We start from the raw sequence: 16,890 nt of genomic DNA on the forward strand, positions 1-16,890 counted from the left end.
ACACTATGGGTCTGACAGGTCTTTCAGGAGGCATCTGTACAGTTTGTGTTCTAAAAATGTCAAGTGACCACTCATAGATCAAAAGTTACAAAAGTAAAGTACATAACTGAAAAATAAGAAAGCTCAGCTTATTCTTCTGTTGGTTACCATTCACAATTGCTTTATATACTAGTTCATGCTTTTGCTTCCTCAACCCTTCTGTCATTAAGCAAAACAGATATTTTCTACTAGGTTCTCAGAAAGCAAACAATGGCTACTTAGTGGAAAACAAGTGTTGAATCATTAAAATGGGGATTTTTTTCCCTCTCACAATCCAGCATAGAGAAAGAATGGCAACTTCCAAGGAGTCTTGAGTCTAGCATACATGGAAGACTGAATCTTTTGTTTCTGCATTAATAGGATCAGGTTCTCTACTTTGTCTTTGTCACAAATTACTCCCAACTTTTCTAAGATAACACTTTACACATTGCACAGTGATTCTAGGCTGTGCATTTTGCCCTGCTATTTACCCGATCTAGTTTTTAGATCTCTGAACTCATGTATACTAACAAAATCTGTATTCCAAATATTTTTGTGGATTTTTTTCAATAAAAGAATTATAAAATAAGTACCCTAAGGTTTGTATTGTGTTTCCTAACTTGGTCCATAATTTTGCATAAAAACCTTAAATTCTTCCTCAAATTCATTCTCTTCTAACAATATGCCCATTCATTTCTAATTTCCTAATTTCTGTCCTTTGAAACTCTAGCATTTTAATTACTTATGGAAACTAATCAGTATCCTGTCCTTGGTAGAGATTTCATTAAGTCCTTATTTTTAATGAAGTTTTTCATGTATATTATTATATTTCGGTTTATAGTGTGGCTTGATCTAAGAACCCAGTCTACTGTTGAGAATCTTAGTAAAAGAATTCCAGGAAATAATAACTTTGTCAAGGTAAGAAAGAGATCTCTTAAACTATATTATAAGAATGTTTATTTCTTTAAAAGCTTATAAATTTCACCAGAAAGATTATCTGGGCACCACATCTTATGGCACAATAGTTATATGATGCAATTTATAGACTATTTCCCACAGACATTGTTCTTGTCCTGTGGTGAATTAGGACAATAATATCGCAAAGGTTATAGACTGGAGAGATTAAAATGTGTCCCATTGGCGTAAGCAGTACTCCCCCAATGGGTGCTTTCTGTAATTCAGCCATGATTTCTAAATTCATCCCTATTATTTTCACTGCCACATGAAGGAAGTTCTGAGGACTTGGGAGTTTTTAGGAAGCTGGATTCAAGGAAGAAAGTAGAAGACACTCTTAACTCTGTATTGAACTCTCTTCCACTTTCTTTATATGAAGAAGCCTAATAAAAATTTCCTCATTTTCAGTCATATAAATTTCTCTTCAGATAGATGAAGAGGAAGACAACTTTTGAAATAGGCAAGGCACTTTCTTAGCAAGATCAAAGCCAGATTCTTGTAGGACCCAAAAGGAAGTTCCCTGTTTTGTTTGTCAGTGGGATGCTCTTGGCATTTTCTTTTGGTCCTTGGTTGTGAAACTAGTTCACATCTCATTACTTGCAACAATGTAACAAATCATTCCCTGTTCCCTACCCCACCAACTTAAGGCTTATCCTGAATAAACCCTTAGGCATTCTCTATTCTGTTCTCTGTCACACTGCTAACCCTCACCCCTACCTCTGGTTGCACTTTGCTTCAAGGGATGCATGTTTTTCTCTTTGGTGCCATTTCAGGGATCTATCTATATCATGAAAATAATATATTATGTACAGCCCACTATTGCCTCTGTGGGATCTCCAAATCAATTAAGATTATTTCCATAAATTATTTCCTTCCATTTTTTGAACCTTTTTTTTTCTAGGATAAGAAAGTTAGAAAACCTAGTGTTAAGATTCTTAATTTACAGGTTGCATTAAAGTGTTAAATCTTTTGGGTTGAGTTTTCTTGCGAAACATACTCACCTGAGATAAGAAGGAAAAAGATATCAAGTTTTATAGCTGAGTGATAAATGGGAGTAGGGATCAAGGAGGGAAAAGATAGTTGCATTATTTTTATATATGTGTATTATGTTAACCATTTTAATTAGGCTTTATAAAAATATAGCATTTAATTACTACCATAACTAAGAGTTGGACCTAACCCATTCTCAAGAAAGACTGATAAGCCTTATGTGTTTCATTTTCACCCTATAACCTTTATTCAGTGCACTTCCCTCTGTTCAGTGTATTTGCTAAATTTAGGCACCTGCTTTCTTACATAGAACAATTTTGATTGCTTTAATCTGGCATGTCTTTGAGCTCTGCTTTCGTCTACAATAATTTCATAGTAGTTATGTTTGAATATATGTGTGCACACACAAAATATATTTTTAAAGGTTTATTTTACTTATTTGAAAGGCAGAGTTACAGAGACAGAGAGGGAGAGATAGAGAAGAAGGGGTCTTTCATCCGTTGGTTGACTATCCAGATGGCCACAATGGCCAAGGCTGGGCCAGGCCGAAGCCAGGAACCAGGAGCTTCTTCTGGGTCTCCCACATGGGTGCAGGGGCCCAAGCATTTAGGCCATCTTCCACTTCTTTCGTAGTTACATTAGTAGGGAGCTGAATTGGAAGTAGAGCAGCCAGGACTCAAACTGAAACCCACAAGGGATTCTGACATTGTTAAGATGGCAGCTTAACTCACTACACCACAATGCCAGCCCTAAAAAATATATTACTGTTTTGAAGACAAAATTTTCTGGCTGTGGTCATGAGTTTATGATTTGATATGCTCCCTGATTTATCATTGTTTATCACTTTCATGAAATATAAAATAAATAACAGAGATTCAGGCTAGGCTCTACACATAATACTAAGTTATTGCAAAAGTTAGCATGTACATTGTCACTGTGTAGTTGCAGGACATTGTGTCATTAATTTTCTCTTTGCCTTCTTACGTGGATGCTCTTTGATCTGTAAACATACTGCTTTGATCTTTGTGCATGAACATTCTTGTGTCATGAAATAGAAAAAATATTTTCTTTCATAATACAATGGGATTGCCTTTGGACCACTGAATGTTTTGTGTTTTGTTGAATTTTTTGACTTTGTGATTTTGTTTTAAACTGTAATAAAGTTAATTTGCTGACCGAACTCCATAACTGTTTTAGTCCAAAACAGGCCTTCCACTTAGTACTTACTTCAGTGCAGTGAAACTTCGTTGGCTCCTTGACAATGTGAGAAAAGTTCAAAAGGCTGTTGAAGAAAATAGAGCTCTTTTTGGGACCATTGATTCATGGCTTATTTGGGTATGTATAAGTACAATTCATGTATGGAGAGTTTTCAAAGAAGTTATTTTAGACTGCCTGACCTATTATTTTCTACTAACAGTTCTAAAGTTTTAGCACCATTAAGAAAAACCACTCAAGAAGGAACAAAATCATTTCAGCCTCTATTTGAGAGGTACCTTTGCCTACTTCCTCTTTATTTTTTCTTGATTTATTTCAGTGAAAACCACATCTCATACCTGCTATCTTTGGGATAAGTAATGTGGGTAGCCTTTTTCTTGCTTATCATATACTTCTTTCCCACTAACCATTTTTTAGAAGAGATAATTATTTTTTTTAAAGATTCATTTTATTTATTTGAAAGACAGAATTAAAGAGAGAGGTAGAGACAGACAGAGAGTTCTTCCATCTGATGGTTCACTGCCCAGATGGCCGCAACGGCCAGAGCTGCACTGATCCGAAGCCAGGAGTTTCTTCTAGGTCCCTCACGTGGGTGCAGGGGACCAAGCGCTTGGGCCATCTTCTACTGCTTTCCCAGGCCATACCAGAGAGCTGGATCAGAAGTAGAGCAGCCAGGTCTCGAACCGGCACCCATATGGGATGCTGGTGCTTCAGGCCAGGGTGTTAACCCACTGCACCACAGCGCTGGCCCCAGAGGAGATAACTATTTAACAGGACAAAACGCCTAGGATACTTTTATTATGTGGTTTCAGTATTAAACAGCTGTCTCTTGTGTAATAAAATCATAATGGGAAACTAAGTGATAGTGGAAATTTCTCTTAGATAATCTTTTTGCCTAAGCAGAACAAAAATGAGTAAAAACTTAACATTTCAAACCTTTCCAAGATACATCTTAAAATTACTATCCTGTGGTGCCTCTCTCATATTCTCTCTCTCTGTTTCTCTCTCTTTCTAGATCTCTAGAACTCTGGATTTCAAGCTCTCTAGATCTGTTATTTTTACAATGACATTTTCCACTGTTCCCCATAGTAGAGGGAATAGTGCAGTTAACCTCTTTCCTGGTGAGCCACATCCATTGATCATCAACCTATGGGCCACTTTGTTTCAGCTATACTCACATACTCTCCCCTCACAGATCATTTTAATGCAAATCTCAGACATAAAATTTCATTTGTAAATACTTCCATAAGTGTGTGATGATCTTTCCAACATTCCAGGGAATTTGAAGGGAATATTGTCCCTGTTCTCACTTGCCAGGTTCACAGATCAGATCTCAGAACCATTCCCAGGAAGAGGCACCTTTGCCACCCTCCCTGCTGCGCTTGGCCAGGGAAGGTTTTGGTTTGTGCTCCTGAGCAGTCATTTTCACATCTGTCAGTCACAGTTGGTGATTAGCTCAGACAACTGTCTTATGTGAGAGTGTGGCAGGATATAGGCAGTGTGAGCTATAGGAGACTAGAGGAAAGACTTTTCAGAGCTCACCTTTGTCTACCTTTGTTCTTTCTTAGCCTCTTGGTGTCTGCAGTTCAGGTAGGAAGGTGTTAACATGAGAGAGGTAAAAACTCTGCTTTCAGAATATATGCTTGGGCAAGTATAGACATAGCTCAATGCAGACTGTTAATCAAAAAATAAAAATACAACAAAAGGGGAGCAGTATTGTGGTAAGTGGCTTAGGCTGTTGCCTCCAAAGCCACATTCCATGTTGAAGCTCTCTGCTTCTGATTCAGCTTCTTGCTGGTACACAAGGGAGGGCAGCCGAGACTGTCCAAATGCTTAGGGCCCCTGCCACCTATGTAGGAGACCTAGATGAGATTCTGGGCTTGTGGCTTTGGCCTTGCCCAGCCCCAGCCATTGCAGCTGTTTGGGGAATGAACCAGCAGATGAAGGATCTCTTTCTCTGTCTCTCCCTTTTTCTGTGACACTCTGCCTTTCAAATAGATAAGATCAATCTTTTTAAAAAGATAAAAATAAGGGGCCGGCTCTGTGGCACAGCAGGTTAATGCCCTGGCCTAAAGAGCCGACATCCCATATGGGCACAGGTTCTAGTCCCGGCTGCTCCACTTCTGATCCAGCTCTCTGCTATGGCCTGGGAAAGCAGTGGAAGATGGCCCAAGTGCTTGGGCCCCTGCACCCACGTGGGAGACCCGAAAGAATTTCCTGGCTCCTGGCTTCGGATCGGCGCAGCTCTGGCTGTTGTGGCCATCTAGGGAGTGAACCATCGGATGGAAGACCTCTCTCTGCTTCTCCTCTCTCTGTGTAACTCTGACTTTCAAATAAATAAATGAATAAATCTTAAAAAAAAGAATAAAAAAGAAAAAAAGATAAAAATAAAGTGAAGGGATAATACAAGGTGCTGTAAAATTTTTAAGAGACAGGCATCTCAATTTATTTCATCTTGCCAAATTTAATAAGACTTTAAAATTTCTAAAGATCAGAGGAAGAAAACAAAAATATCTTATCTAACCATAAATTAACTGGAATTGCACTAATATGGTAGCCACTACCCACACGTGGCTGTTGAGTATTTGAGTCTGAATTGAGATATACTATGAGTATAAGATATGTACCAGATTTCAAAGACTTAGTACTAAAGAAAGAAAATAGAATTTTTTTTTTGACAGGCAGAGTGGACAGTGAGAGAGAGAAACAGAGAGAAAGGTCTTCCTTTGCCGTTGGTTTACCCTCCAATGGCCGCCGCGGCCAGCACGCTGTGGCCGGTGCACCACGCTGATCTGAAGGCAGGAGCCAAGTGCTTCTCCTTGTCTCCCATGGGGTGCAGGGCCCAAGCACTTGGGCCATCCTCCACTGCACTCCCTGGCCACAGCAGAGAGCTGGCCTGGAAGAGGAGCAACCGGGACAGAATATCTGGTGCCCCGACCAGGACTAGAACCTGGTGTGCTGGTGCCGCAAGGTGGAGGATTAGCCTATTGAGCCGCGGCGCCGGCCATAGAATTCTTTTAATTTTGGTATTGAGTACACATTAAGATGATATTTTATATATATTAAGTTAAATAAAATATACCATATTATTAAGGTTAACTTTACATGTTTGTACTCTTTTAATGTAGTTACTAGAAAATTTTAAATTACTTGTCTGACTCATTTTATTTTGGTTGGACACTGCTAAAAACTTTAAAAACTAAATAATTGAAATATTCCATTCTTTTCTTCTATGTGCTGCTTGTTATGGGTTTTAATAGTATGTAAATTAAGTTGCAAATAAGTATAAATATAACCTGTCCTTTTTATTCTGTGTAGAGTTTGACAGGAGGAGTCAATGGAGGTGTCCACTGTACAGATGTAACAAATGCAAGTAGGACGATGCTTTTCAATATTCATTCTTTGGAATGGGATAAAGAGCTCTGCGAGTGAGTTGGATTTTCCCTTAAGAATAGTTTCCCCATTATGTTATCTGTTTATAAGCTAAATTTTACTGTTTTCAGATGTCAATGGAGTTGATTTACCAACTGCAATATGCAAGTCTATACTGTATTTTATTAAAGAGTTTGTTATTGCTTGTAATAAACAGGCCAAATTAATTATTCCTTATGGATAGGTTCCTTTAGAAAAGTACTTTGATTTCTGTGTGCTTTTTCATTTTTATTAGTTTAGTGGCTTTATAAGTTGGAGTGTTGAATATCCAAGCATACAAACTATGTTCTTCTTATTTAAGTATTTACTGTTTATACTCAAATATATCTATGCTTTGTTATTTACAATGTTATGTTTAAATACATGTAAATATTTCTACATATTTATTAATAGTCTTAACATACCATATCTTGTTGTTTTTCAGATTTTTTGAAATTCCAATGGAAATTCTTCCAAATGTCCGGAGTTCTTCTGAAATCTATGGCCTAATGGTAAAAAAAGAGAAAGAAACAAAAGAAAGAGGAAAACAGAAAGAAAAGAAAAGTTTTGTTTGTTTTTCATTTAAACATTATTCAAAATTCAAAGCTCAATTGTGTTGTTTTTCATAGTTTGGGATTAGTGACTTCTCTATGAATGTTGATAATATGTAAAATAAGAATTTAGTGTTCAAATAGTTTTATAACTTAAAAGCCTTATAGTCTTTCTTACCAACTGATTTATAGTTATAACATTGATTTGGTTTTTCTTTTAATATCATTAATTTTAAAGTAATACTGGCATAATCTAACTCTAGATGATGGTGTGGGAGTGTTTGAGCCAGGTTATTCTTTCAGTCCTGCTGATTAGTTGTGATGTCTGCTTTGATTTCAGAAGAGGGACTCTTTAACATTTTAACAGTGTTCTTTTTCCTTTCGAATCTCTTTTTGATCAAACTATGTGAATATATTATAGTCTTTGTCAGCCTGAGCAAAATTTAGCAAAGGAACTGAAAACAAAGAGTCTAATTTTGGGATTTCTAATTAAACTGATTTCCCTTTTTATGACTGCTGTCATTGAAACCCAGGAAAAAAAGTAGTTTTAGCAAAAAATATACCTAGCATCACTGAGAGTCTGTGATTAAACACCAAGAATGGAAAACCCCTAGGAAGATGTGAATCCATTTTTGAGCATAAAAATCTGGAATTCATGATATAGCTTATGAAAAAAAATCTAAGAAATTACAAAAGAATATTTTAGACACTTGATGAAAAATATTAAAAACATTACTTACAGAGTTAGTAATAATTAAGTTGAAGACCAAGTGCTCTGAATAAAGCTTGAACAGAAATTTTCAACTATTTCATTTATAATAAAATTTTTTATGGCAATATGGAGTTTCTTAAAGGAGACATAGTCACTACTTAGAATAAAAGTGCTTTGGTAATTTCATAGCTATCAACATACTGACTTGAATCAGGGAACAAAACTTATTCTTGAGAAACAGTATCAGAGGATAGTTGAAAAAAAATTTAACTGATCTAGATTTCTCCTGAATTTAAAATATTATGCTTCTGTCCCTCTTTTTCCTCCTTGCTGACTATAGAAAATCTCTCATAGCCTGGTGAGTAGGTTGCCCAGCAATTATGTTACCCATTGATTTGGAAAAGATACAGTGCATTTCCATTTATTTTGAGACAAGCAAAAGTCAATTTGCTAAACAGATGTTTCTGGAATTTCTATGACCCTCCAAATTACTATTAAACACTAGTCAGAGTTTTTTCTAAAAAACTGTGATCTTATTTGTCTCCATAAGACTGGGAGTGAAGTTTCTAAAGTAAAAGATAGTTTCCTGGAATGAGAGCTTCTGATGGTGCCCATTACGAAGTACTGTTGTGATGTGCTTTGGGCTTTAGCATAACAGGTAATTAGACATAGTTTTCAAAAGTCTTAAATGTCTATCGTAAATGATATCTTGACCAGCCTTTCAGACCAGTTAGTTGGAAATGCACTGAAACTTTTTCTGCATGCTTCATCAGAGGATGCTCCAGGAATACTCCAGAGGCCCCTCCCAACGAAGGAAAAGGAGTGCTTTATGTGCTGAGCACACATAGTAGATCTTACTGATAGTCTGATCATTTCAAAACTATATGAAAACCTTCCTTGGGTATTTAAATATATGAATATATACAGAATCTAGGTTTCCTATTGATTCACTCTAAGCCTTTTGTGAAAGTTACCCTTTACTTCATGTCTGTCTAGGTTCAGTTTTTCAAAGAATATATACAATAAGTAAAAATAGCAGATCTTGAATTACCTTAAACATGAAATAAAATAATAGAAGCTATCAATTTTATGTTTTGTAAAGAGTTTCCACATATCTGCTATTATTTCCTTATCCTCATATCCATGTGAGGTGGATTCTTTTTTTTTTTTTTTTTTTTTTGACAGGCAGAGTTAGACAGTGAGAAAGAGAGACAGAGAGAAAGGTCTTCCTTTTCTGTTGGTTCACCCCCCAGATGGCTGTTACGGCCGGCGTGCTGCGCCAGTCCGAAGCCAGGAGCCAGGTGCTTCCTCCTGGTCTCCCATGCGGGTGCAGGGCCCAAGCACTTGGGCCATCTTCCACTGCCTTCCCAGGCCACAGCAGAGAGCTGGACTGGAAGAGGGGCAACCGGGACAGAATCCGGCGCCCCAGCCGGGACTAGAACCCGGTGTGCCGGCGCTGCAGGCGGAGGATTAGCCTTGTGAGCTGCGGCACCAGCCAAAGTGGATTCTTTTCTTACCCACAATTTAACAGATAGGGTACCTAAAGCTCCTAAAGCCCAGGAGGCAGGCTCACAAATGGTGGACCAAGGAGCTAATCCAAAGCTTTAGTTTCATGCTCTTCACAGTGCATCGCCACTATTTTAGAGGTCACATTCCTTAATTTCCCTGGTTCTATAATATCAGTAGAAATTGCTTTGCATTATTGTATGTTCTTTTTTTAAATTAAGTTTGTAAAGCCCACAATCAGCCACTTAAATCTCGTTTTTCTTCCTAGAATACTGGCCATATTGATCAAAATAAAAACCACTCATTATGACGTAAATGAACTGTTATCTATCTAAATTAGAAGAATGATGTTTGCCAATACCAGAACACTCTTGTGTTTTTTTACTTAAGAGCAGCTTGAGTAGAAAGAAGAGTTGATAAAATACAGCCTTCTTAAATAAATATGTTCCATACTGGTTTGATAGCTATTCATAAGATATGTTATTCATTTTTTTAATAATGGCAATAATAGCCAAGCACTAATAGACTTGGCAATCATGTAGCCTAGTCTTCCTTTTGTTCATTAATAAATTGAGGTATATAGAGGTTTCAGCGGCCTGCTCGTGGCATAAATACTAACTAACCAGGAGCAAAGTGTATGTCTCCTGACTCCCAATCCATTGTATGTGTTCATTCTCCAATACCGTGTACCTTCTTGTCATTCTAGGAATACTACTAGAATCTGTCTCTATACTACTCACGTAGTTAAGACACTTGCTTTGTCTTGTCTGCTTACGTTCTCTGGCACATCGCTATTAATGTGCATTTCTGTTGCGGTTATGTTAGCAGAACTAAAAGTTTGTGATTATTCATAATCTTTTTTAAAAATTTCATTTATTAGAAAGCTGGGGCCTTGGAAGGTGTGCCAATATCTGGGGTAAGTTTTATCACCAAACCTCTCCCTGCCACCTCCTCATCCCCACCCGCTTCTGTGTTACGACTTTCCTCGTTTACCTCAATTGATTAGTCTACCCCTTCCTAAACAGGGGAATATAAGTAAGAGCAGCAAAATTGCCTTATTTTTGTTCTTACGTGAAACTGCGAGTCATTGAGAATCTTTTGAGTTAATTAATTCTAACTTTCCCTTCCCATACCTTCTCTCTTATAGTGATATTAACAAATAGAAAATATGACCATATGGAGAAACTTTAAGAAACAGACAATTCATCCCTTGATAAATAGTAAAGGAAAAGTAAAACCTGTTGTTCTTCTAAAAATGAAATTAATAACATTGTCTTAGTCCATGTTCATCATTGTCATTTGTATTCTCAGTGTTTAGGGGACCAGTCTGCTGCATTGGTGGGACAAATGTGCTTCCAGGATGGTCAAGCCAAAAACACGTAAGTTTAAGAAACACATAAAAACTAGTGCTTTTCCCCTTAGTGCTTTGAAGCAGAAACACCTTTTGAAGTTTATCTAGGCCAAAATCCAATACAGATATATGCGTTTGTTAACACTGTTTTTTCTTCATCCCTCGCACATAAAATATATTATACCATATGTAGACATACTGACCATCATTTATAAAATTCAGAACTTTTCTTTAAATATTTTATTTATTTGAGAAATATAGTTACAGACACAGAGAGGGGAGACAGAGAGAGAAAGGTCTTCCATCCACTGGTTCACTCCACAAATGGCTGCAATGGCCAGAGCTGGGCTAATCCAAAGCCAGGAGCCAGGAGCTTCTTTTTGGTCTCCCACATGGGTGTAGGGGCCCAAGCACTTGGGCCATCCTCTACTGCTTTCCCAGGCCATTAACAGGGAGCTAGATTAGAAGAGGAGCAGCCAGGACATGAACTGGTGCCCATATGGGATGACAGCATTACAGATGGAGGCTTAGTCCACTGTGCCACAGCACCAGCTTCAAAATTCTATACTTTCTTAATTCCAGAAAATAAATTTTGGTTGAATGTAATTTTGGCTTTTCGGGGGGGGGGGGGGTTGGTGGGGGAAAGGAGGAGCCCTAGGAAGAGGTAAGGAAGAGCCTTCTAAAGTACAATTTTCAGCTTGTTATTCCTGCCCAAGTCCTTTTCACTATAACTATAGTTGTATTATAGTTGTATTTTTGTGGGATTTTAGCAAATGTTTGCTTGTTTGTTTCGAAAGGCAGAGAAAGAGACAGACATGGTTCTTCCATATGTTGTTTCATTCCCCAAATGCCCACAGTAGCTAAGGCTGGGCCAGGCAGAAGCCAAGAGACAGGAACCCCATCTGGGTCTCCCACATGAGTGGCAGGAACCCAAGCTCTTGAGCCATCATCTACTGCCTCCCAAGGTGCACATTAGCAGGAAGCTGGATCAGAAACTAAGGCTGAGCTCTGACTCGGGCACTTTGATATGGGATGCAAAAATCCCATGTGGTGGCCTAACCCTCTGAGCCGCAATGCCTGCCCCTTTTTTGGGGGAATTTTTAAGGTTATTTTCTTGGTACTTTGTTTTTCTTCCAATTATCTGAACTTTCACTTTTAACAAGAAGCTTTAAGAAAGATCGAATTACAGAAATCAGGAGCACTTGAGTTAGCATGAGCCTGGAAATGTATTCTTTCAATTTGGGTTCCAGTCAGCCAAATCAGGAATTAAGAGAATAAGGTATAAAATGAGGCTATTGGCTGGCGCCACGGCTCACTAGGCTAATCCTCCGCCTTGTGGTGCTGGCACACTGGGTTCTAGTCCCGGTCGGGGCGCCGGATTCTGTCCCGGTTGCCCCTCTTCCAGTCCAGCTCTCTGCTGTGGCCCGGGAGTGCAGTGGAGGATGGCCCAAGTGCTTGGGCCCTGCACCCGCATGGGAGACCAGGAGAAGCACCTGGCTCCTGGCTTCGGATCAGCACGGTGTGCCGGCCGCAGCGGCCATTGGAGGATGAACCAACGGCAAAGAAGACCTTTCTCCCTGTTTCTCTCTCTCTCATTGTCCACTCTGCCTGTCAAAAAAAAAATGAGGCTATTTTTTCCTTCTTCCCTTCTATGCCAGGAATAATACTCCTGGTAAATCAGATGCTATCTGTATTGACATGGTATAGAGTACATGGTAGGTCCCCAGCAATCTGCTTTTCCTCCTCTTTCTACTCCCTTCCTCCTGAAACATTATCAGCCGAGTCCTTAAATGATGGATGTAAGTTAGGGAATGCTTGTTTGAGCATTTCTGGCACTGCTGAAGATTGGAAGAGAAGATAACAAATTGTCAGGTCTTTGATCCCGTATTTCTCTCCTCAGGGAGGAAGAACACAAGAATGCAAGCGGTCATGTGTAAATCAGAACTTACCATAAGAAACTTTGAAGTGATGCTGTTTGGTTTCAAAGGGAGGGAAGAAAAACCACAAGAAATTATGTTAATAATGAGATCCTTTGAAGAATAAGCAATATTAGAAGGTGGAGGGAGCATTGAACAAAGACATACGTAGGGAAATTGAAGACTTTGGAGAATGTAGGGACCATTAGGGTAGGGAAGTGGTCAAAAATAAGGCTACAGTCATGTTATGAAGCCCTACATTTCAGGCTGAGAAGTTGTTTTTTCTGATAGGTGGTAGAAAACGTCCACAGGTTTGTGAGCTGGTGTTTAGCAATGACTGGAATATTATGACCATAGAGGAAGCTATTATGATGTTTCAATAATGAGAACATCAACTTCGAAGGACAGAGAAGCTGTGGGTGGCCATGCATGGCTGCAACAGGGCAAGGGAGAAGAAGTGGGTATGGAGTTTAGGTACCTAGACACAGTGGTTAGCTTAGCCAAAGGAAGGAATAGATATGAGTAGAAAAATTTGTTTGGGGCTATATTTGTTTGGTAGGCTATATGTTAAACACATTTGGAAATGTGGAATGAATTCACTACAAAAGTAGAGATTGTGAATTTCCCCTAGATAGAGGTGATTATTGAAGTGATAAGAGTAGATGACATTACCAAGATAAAATATTCAGGTAGAAGAGATATTTAGAAAAAGTGGGAGCCACTGGAATAGAGAAATCAGAAAAACAGATTGCAGTTGCCATTAGTATGGAAATCCAGGGCACAGGTTATTTAAGAGGGAGGTGTGATCAGCAAGGCAAAATAATAGAGAGAGGTCATGGAGGCTGAAGACTGAGACCAGACCATTGTATGCAGAAATTAGGTCTTCATTTTGTGACTCAAAGAATGAAGGCTTAATAGAATGATGAAGAGAGAAGTCAAGTTACAAATGGTCACAAAAGATGTGGGTGGACATAAAAATAGAGTAAGACAGAATATGCTTTACAAAAATGTAGCCATCCAGGAATGGTGAGGGAAGTAGGGTTTGTGAGGTTAACAAGCTCATGTAACACTTGGGGAATTTTGTTTGTTTTTAAGTTATGGTAAGACTAGAGAATGTTTGGAGTTTCAGTAAAGAACAGATGGAAGTTGTAAAATCATAGGAGATGGGCAGAACACAGTCCTAAGAGATTGGGGATTTAGGATTGAGAATTTAATCTCTTCCCAATTTTAGCAAGGAGAAAATGAGCCAGCTCAGAATTCAATAGAGGGGGAAATGTGTGGCATAATGGGTTAAGCTGCCACCTGCAATGTTGGCATCCCATATGAATGCTGGTTCTAGTCCTGGCTGTTCCACTTCTGATCCAGCTCCTTGCTAATGCTCCTGGGAAAGCAGCAGAAGACAGCCCCTGCCACCTATGTGGGAAACCTGGATTGGATAGAGTTCTGTGTTCCTGGCTTCAGCCTGGCTCAGCCCTGGTTGTTGCAGCCGTTTGGGGAGTGAACAGCAGATGGAAGATCGATCTTTCTCTCTCTCCCCCTCTTTTCTTCTTTCCCTCTCCTTCTTCCTCTCTCCCTCTCTCTTCTCTGTAACTCTGGCTTTCAAATAAAATAAATAATCTTTAAAAGAAGAAAAATAATTCAGTAGAAAACCCATCTCTGGTTCAGATCATGGATGTTTTGGGTTTTCTTTTACTTTAGCTGTATTTTCTAATTTTTTTCTAGAAAGAACATGGATTATTTGAACATTAAATTTCATTGTTTAAAAGATTTTTTTGAGAGACAGTCACAGACAGAGAGGGGGAGACAGAGAGAGAGGTCTTCCATCCATTGGTTCTCTCCCCAAATGGCCACAACGGCCCAAGCTGGGCCAATCCAAAACCAGTAGCCAGGAGCTTCTTCTGAGTTTCCCGTGTGGGTGCAGGGGCCTAAGCACTTGGGCCATCCACCACTGCTTTCCCATGCACAGTAGCAGGTAGCTGGATCAGAAGTGGAGCAACCAGAACACAAACTGGCACCCACATGCGATGCCAGCACTTCAGGCGGATCTTTAACCTACTATACACGACAGCGCTGGCCCCTAAATTTCACTTTTCATAAAGAAGACCTCAAATAGCTGCCTCATATCCCCAGGGGCATTGATGGGGTGTAATAAAGTCTTTTACTTCCTTCCCAGCTTTGCCAAGGGCTACCTGCCATGCCCTTGTGTGCTATCTTTGGCACATCTGTCAAACTGCTCAGCTATGATCTGATAGTCATGAAAGATAGCAAGCAGCCTCTACCTTCGCAGAGGTCAGAAAGGTCAGATATCTTTTCTGGTATATCAGAACACAGTACAATATAGAGGCAGGTTAGGTAGAACACATAAATTCTTAAAGTCTTTTTTTTTTAAAGGAAAGAGTTTATTGGGGGAAACTTGACAGACCAGAGAGAAGGGGTGAAGAAGGAAAAGGGGGAAAAGGAGAGCATAAGAGAGAGATCCAGAGGCAGAGAGAGAGAGACAGACAGCTCATGAGACGGAGAGAGAAAGAGAGCCTGTTCAGGAACAGGTCCTTTTAAAACTTTTCCAGGAGGCTGGCAGGGAAGTAGGAGCAGCGAATCCCATTAGGATGGGGGTGGGGCTGACACCAGTGGTTGGGCCATGTGTCCACCTGGCTTCCAGCAATGGCGGTGGGGCCTAGAGCCTAGGATGAGAGACAGTTACAGACAGAGAGGGAGAGACAGAGAGAGGTCTTCCATCCATTGGTTCTCCAAATGGCCGCAACAGCCCGAGCTGGGCCAATCCAAAGCCAGTAGCCAAGAGCTTCTTCTGGGTCAGGACTGTGCCATTTTACTAACATTCCCCCCTTTTGTTTTTTATAAAGCAGGAGTTGTATGGGATTACATTAGCCCAAAAAGTGCAGGAGGGGTAGAGGGATGATGATCTGTCTTTAGAGCTACTTCCTGCTGACATGGGGCGATGAGGTACTCTCTGCTGGCATGGGGCGATGTCTCAAGCCACTGTCTCCTGGGTGGGGAGCCGAGTATATCCCTGTAGCAGCATTTGGTTGACCGCCTGGTTGTTGAAGGCCTAGTAGAACACATACATTCTTTTTTTTTTTTTTTTTTTTGACAGGCAGAGTTAGACAGTGAGAGAAAGAGACAGAGAAAGGTCTTCCTTTTTTCTGTTGGTTCACCCCCCAAATGGCTGTTACAGCCGGTGTGCTGCACCAATCCAAAGCCAGGAGCCAGGTGCTTCCTCCTGGTCTCCCATGGGGTGCAGGGCCCAAGCACTTGGGCCATCCTCCACTGCCTTCCCGGGCCACAGCAGAGAGCTGGACTGGAAGAAGAAGAGCAACCGGGACAGAATCCGGCACCCCAACTTGGACTAGAACCCAGGGTGCCGGCGCCACGGGCAGAGGATTAGCCAAGTGAGCCGCGGCACCAGCCAGAACACATAAATTCTGAAAGCTCTTTGTATGCTTGAAAACTGGAAAGAAAAGATAATAAAATTTCAGAGGAAAATAATTGCCTGTGTACTGCTCTGAAAGCTGTGGCCTAAATGTAGCAATGAAGTCATCTTGATGCATTGATTTATGTGCATTAAGTACTTACTAAGTATACTAATTTAAGAATTTACTTTTGTTAAGTGTCTTGAGCCTTCTTAACAATTTTTTATTTTAAGACTGTATATGGGGCAGGTACTTGGTGCAGTGGTTAAGATGCTGCTTGGGATACCCAAGTTCCATATCATAGTGGCTGGGTTTGAGTCCTGGCCCTACTCCCAATTCTAGTCACCTGCTAATGTGCATCCTGAGAAGCAGTGACAATGGCTCAAGTAATTGAGTCCCTGTCACTCATGGGAGACCTGGATTGAGTTCCTGGCTCCTGGCTTTGGCCTGGCCCGGGCTTAGCTGTTGTGGGCATTTGGAGAATATAACAGTGGATGGGTGATCTCTGTCTTTCTCTGCATTTTAAATAAATTTTAAATATATAATATGTATGTGTGTGTGTGTGTGTGTGTGTATGTATTTGTACAAAGCCTCTCAGTATAGAGAGTATTTATTTGGGCACTAACTTGGTACAGCTTTCTCCTGTAAAAAGCATAATTAACATCCTTTTAATGAAAGATAGCCCTTGAAAGGTATACATTTGTCAGTGTTGTAGCAAGAAGGTATAGGGAGTTAGGTGCTTTAGCTTACAAACCTGTGCCTATTGTTATTTGACACTTTACAAACTTGAATATGCATTACTCTGCCACTTTCTGAACTTGTCACCTGTTTATCAAGC

At 39.8% G+C, this 16,890-nt stretch overlaps 1 protein-coding gene across 14 annotated transcripts in view; it reads left to right on the forward strand.

Annotated features, from left to right (window-relative positions):
* The window catches only part of GK (glycerol kinase), a 79,057-nt gene that overhangs the window by 35,994 nt on the left and 26,173 nt on the right, over positions 1 to 16,890 (forward strand). For 9 of the 14 annotated variants that reach the window (XR_011385689.1, XR_011385690.1, XM_008272486.4 and 6 more), the window contains 7 exons: positions 860 to 936; positions 3,160 to 3,297; positions 6,496 to 6,605; positions 7,034 to 7,100; positions 8,192 to 8,209; positions 10,238 to 10,273; positions 10,669 to 10,736. Coding sequence is in view for 11 of the 14 variants with exons in the window: in XM_008272486.4 (XP_008270708.1) it covers positions 860 to 936; positions 3,160 to 3,297; positions 6,496 to 6,605; positions 7,034 to 7,100; positions 8,192 to 8,209; positions 10,238 to 10,273; positions 10,669 to 10,736 (514 nt within the window). In the remaining 3 variants the exon portion in view is untranslated. The remainder of the gene's footprint in view (positions 1 to 859; positions 937 to 3,159; positions 3,298 to 6,495; positions 6,606 to 7,033; positions 7,101 to 8,191; positions 8,210 to 10,237; positions 10,274 to 10,668; positions 10,737 to 16,890) is intronic. The other 5 variants (XR_011385691.1, XM_008272488.4, XM_070067423.1 and 2 more) reach the window with 1 other exon arrangement.

The sequence above is a fragment of the Oryctolagus cuniculus genome, chromosome X (genome assembly GCF_964237555.1).
Source record: "Oryctolagus cuniculus chromosome X, mOryCun1.1, whole genome shotgun sequence".
Taxonomy (NCBI): Eukaryota; Metazoa; Chordata; class Mammalia; order Lagomorpha; family Leporidae; genus Oryctolagus; species Oryctolagus cuniculus.